This window comes from Schistocerca piceifrons, chromosome 2 (assembly GCF_021461385.2).
Source record: "Schistocerca piceifrons isolate TAMUIC-IGC-003096 chromosome 2, iqSchPice1.1, whole genome shotgun sequence".
NCBI classification, from domain to species: Eukaryota; Metazoa; Arthropoda; class Insecta; order Orthoptera; family Acrididae; genus Schistocerca; species Schistocerca piceifrons.
In genome coordinates, this window is record NC_060139.1 from 331,221,560 (window position 1) to 331,223,806 (window position 2,247).

The 2,247-nt window shown below is 38.9% G+C and overlaps 1 protein-coding gene across 1 annotated transcript; it reads left to right on the plus strand.

Annotated features, from left to right (window-relative positions):
- Window positions 1-1,503: 1,503 nt before the first annotated feature.
- On the plus strand, window positions 1,504-1,986 carry LOC124775365. Its single transcript, XM_047250199.1, has one exon. The coding sequence runs from the start codon at window positions 1,504-1,506 to the stop codon at window positions 1,984-1,986; it is 483 nt and encodes a 160-aa protein (XP_047106155.1).
- Window positions 1,987-2,247: the final 261 nt, after the last annotated feature.

Sequence of the window (2,247 nt, forward strand, 5' to 3'; positions counted from 1 at the left end):
TATCGCTGTCCCATAGTACGCTATTGAATACTGTGACTTTATTGTCACCAAGAAATGATTGCGATATCAGATACTTTTAGAAACTTCTTCTATGAGTTGCGACAGAGACCGAGAGGCTTTCTTTGTTGTTCAGGTACTGTCAACAATTTATTTATGAAAAACAGTCGGTTTTTATTTGGTGATATGCAAATCTTTTGGTATAAATAATTGGTTCTGTTGCTGAAAAAGTCAGTTCCATATGGCTGTCTGAGTCTTCCTCAACTATTGAGTTTCCTATTATGCTATGCTGTAAGTGCTAAACGATTATTTTTGTCGTGGTAAACCAAAACCATACTCCTGACTGTTTGTTAGATCACCTCAGGGATATGGCTGCGAAGGCGGGGAAGGAATCCGACGTGCATTCTGTGTACGTACTGGGAGGAGTCGTTCCAGACGTGGAACGGGTGCTCGTGGATGCCACGAAGAGCACAGGGTGCAGCCATATGTAGGTGGTGGCTCATGTTGGTACTAATGATGTGTGTCGCTTTGGGACGGAAGAGATTCTCTCTGGTTTCGGGTGGATAGCTGAAATAGTAACGATTGCTACATCTTTGTGTGGAATAATAAAAACCGAGGAGGCTTTATTAAATTTAGAAGCACATGGATTATATTCATCAAAAAGGAAGAATATTCGTGAGTAGTCTTTCAAAGTCGTAGAAACTGCTCTTTTAGAATGGTTTCAGGGAATAAGAGCCGCAAATATTCCCATAGGTGGCAACGTGTTGCGTGAGAAGGCGCGAGAAATTGCACTGAGGGTGGGATGTGAGAACTTCAGTGCATCTAACAGCTGGCTAGAGCGTTTTAAAAAACCGCACAATCTCTCAACCCAAAATTTTAGAGGAGAAAGTGCGTCTGTGGACAATGAAAGTGTGGAGCATTGGAAAAGTTATACTTTGCCACGTCTGATTCAAGGGTATGATTCCAAAAATATTTTTAATGCCGATAAGACTGGTGTATTTTATAACCTACTTCAAATCTAAAATACTTTCAAGTAATGGTGAAAAATGTCATGGGGAACAAAAAAGTAAAGAGAGAATGACAGCATTATTGTGCGTGTACAATGACGGAAGTGAAAAGTTGCCACCCTTAATTATCGGTAAGTTTAAAACTCCGAGGTGTTTTAAGAACATAAAGACACTTCCGTGCAAATATGAGTTTGACAAAAATGCCTGGATGACGACAGATATATTTATAAGGTTTCCGAGGAGCGTGGACTCAAAGATGGGTGCAGCAGGAAGAAAGATTGTACCTATCCTAGATAGATACCCTGCTCATCCCAAAGATACCTCATTTTTAAGAAATATAAATGTTGTGTACCTTCCTGCTAACTGCACAAGTCACTTGCAACCCGTGGACTTAGGCATAATCCATTCAGTTAAAGCTAAATACAGAATGGCTCTAGTGAAGAAATCAATTTCATTCTTGCAGAGGAAGTAAGTTATGAAATTTAATATTTTACAGGCCATGCATATGTTTGTTGCCGCTTGGAATGCAGTCACACAGCAGACTGTCATAAACTGCTTTGCAAATGCTGGCTGTGGTGCAACATCGTTTGTGGAAGACGATATCCCTGAAGAAGATTGGAATGTTATAGATGTTCCTGAGACTGTTACATTCCAAGATTTTATTTCGTGTAATGATAATGTTCTTACTTCGGCACCCACTATGGACATAAGTGAGCTGTTTGCTGCTGATATTGTTGAAAAAACTGAACTTGGTGGTGCCAGTGGAGGTGACGAGAATGATGATGATGAAGATGTGGACTCACCAACACCGAGTTTTTCTGCAGCTGTGGAAGGACTTGAGACTGTTAGAAGGTATTTTTCATCCTTCGTTGTGGATGAGTCAGTTCTTAACAGTATTAATCAGCTGGAACGACAACTTCTAGGTGTACACTGTGCTGGAAGGAAGCAGCAGACTACTCTTCTATATTTTTTTCAGAAATAAAGACAGTATAGCAGTTTTATTCATTATTGTGATATCTAATTCATTGAGTGCCATTAGCTAAATAAAATTTTCTCCTTTTAAATCAAGATACCAGTTGATGACTTTTGATGTGACCTAACATCCAACATATCTTGAAATTAAAAAAAAAGTATTATAAATATATCGAGTAGTTTTAAATTTGCCAAGAAACATTTTCATGTTCACTGTATTTTTGTATGTAGCACAAGGTGAGTTTGTGATTGTGGAGTATTTATATGGCCT

Bases quoted from the DNA above. Each gene is read 5' to 3' on its own strand.
- LOC124775365 (XM_047250199.1), top strand. From the start codon at position 1,504: ATGCATATGTTTGTTGCCGCTTGGAATGCAGTCACACAGCAGACTGTC.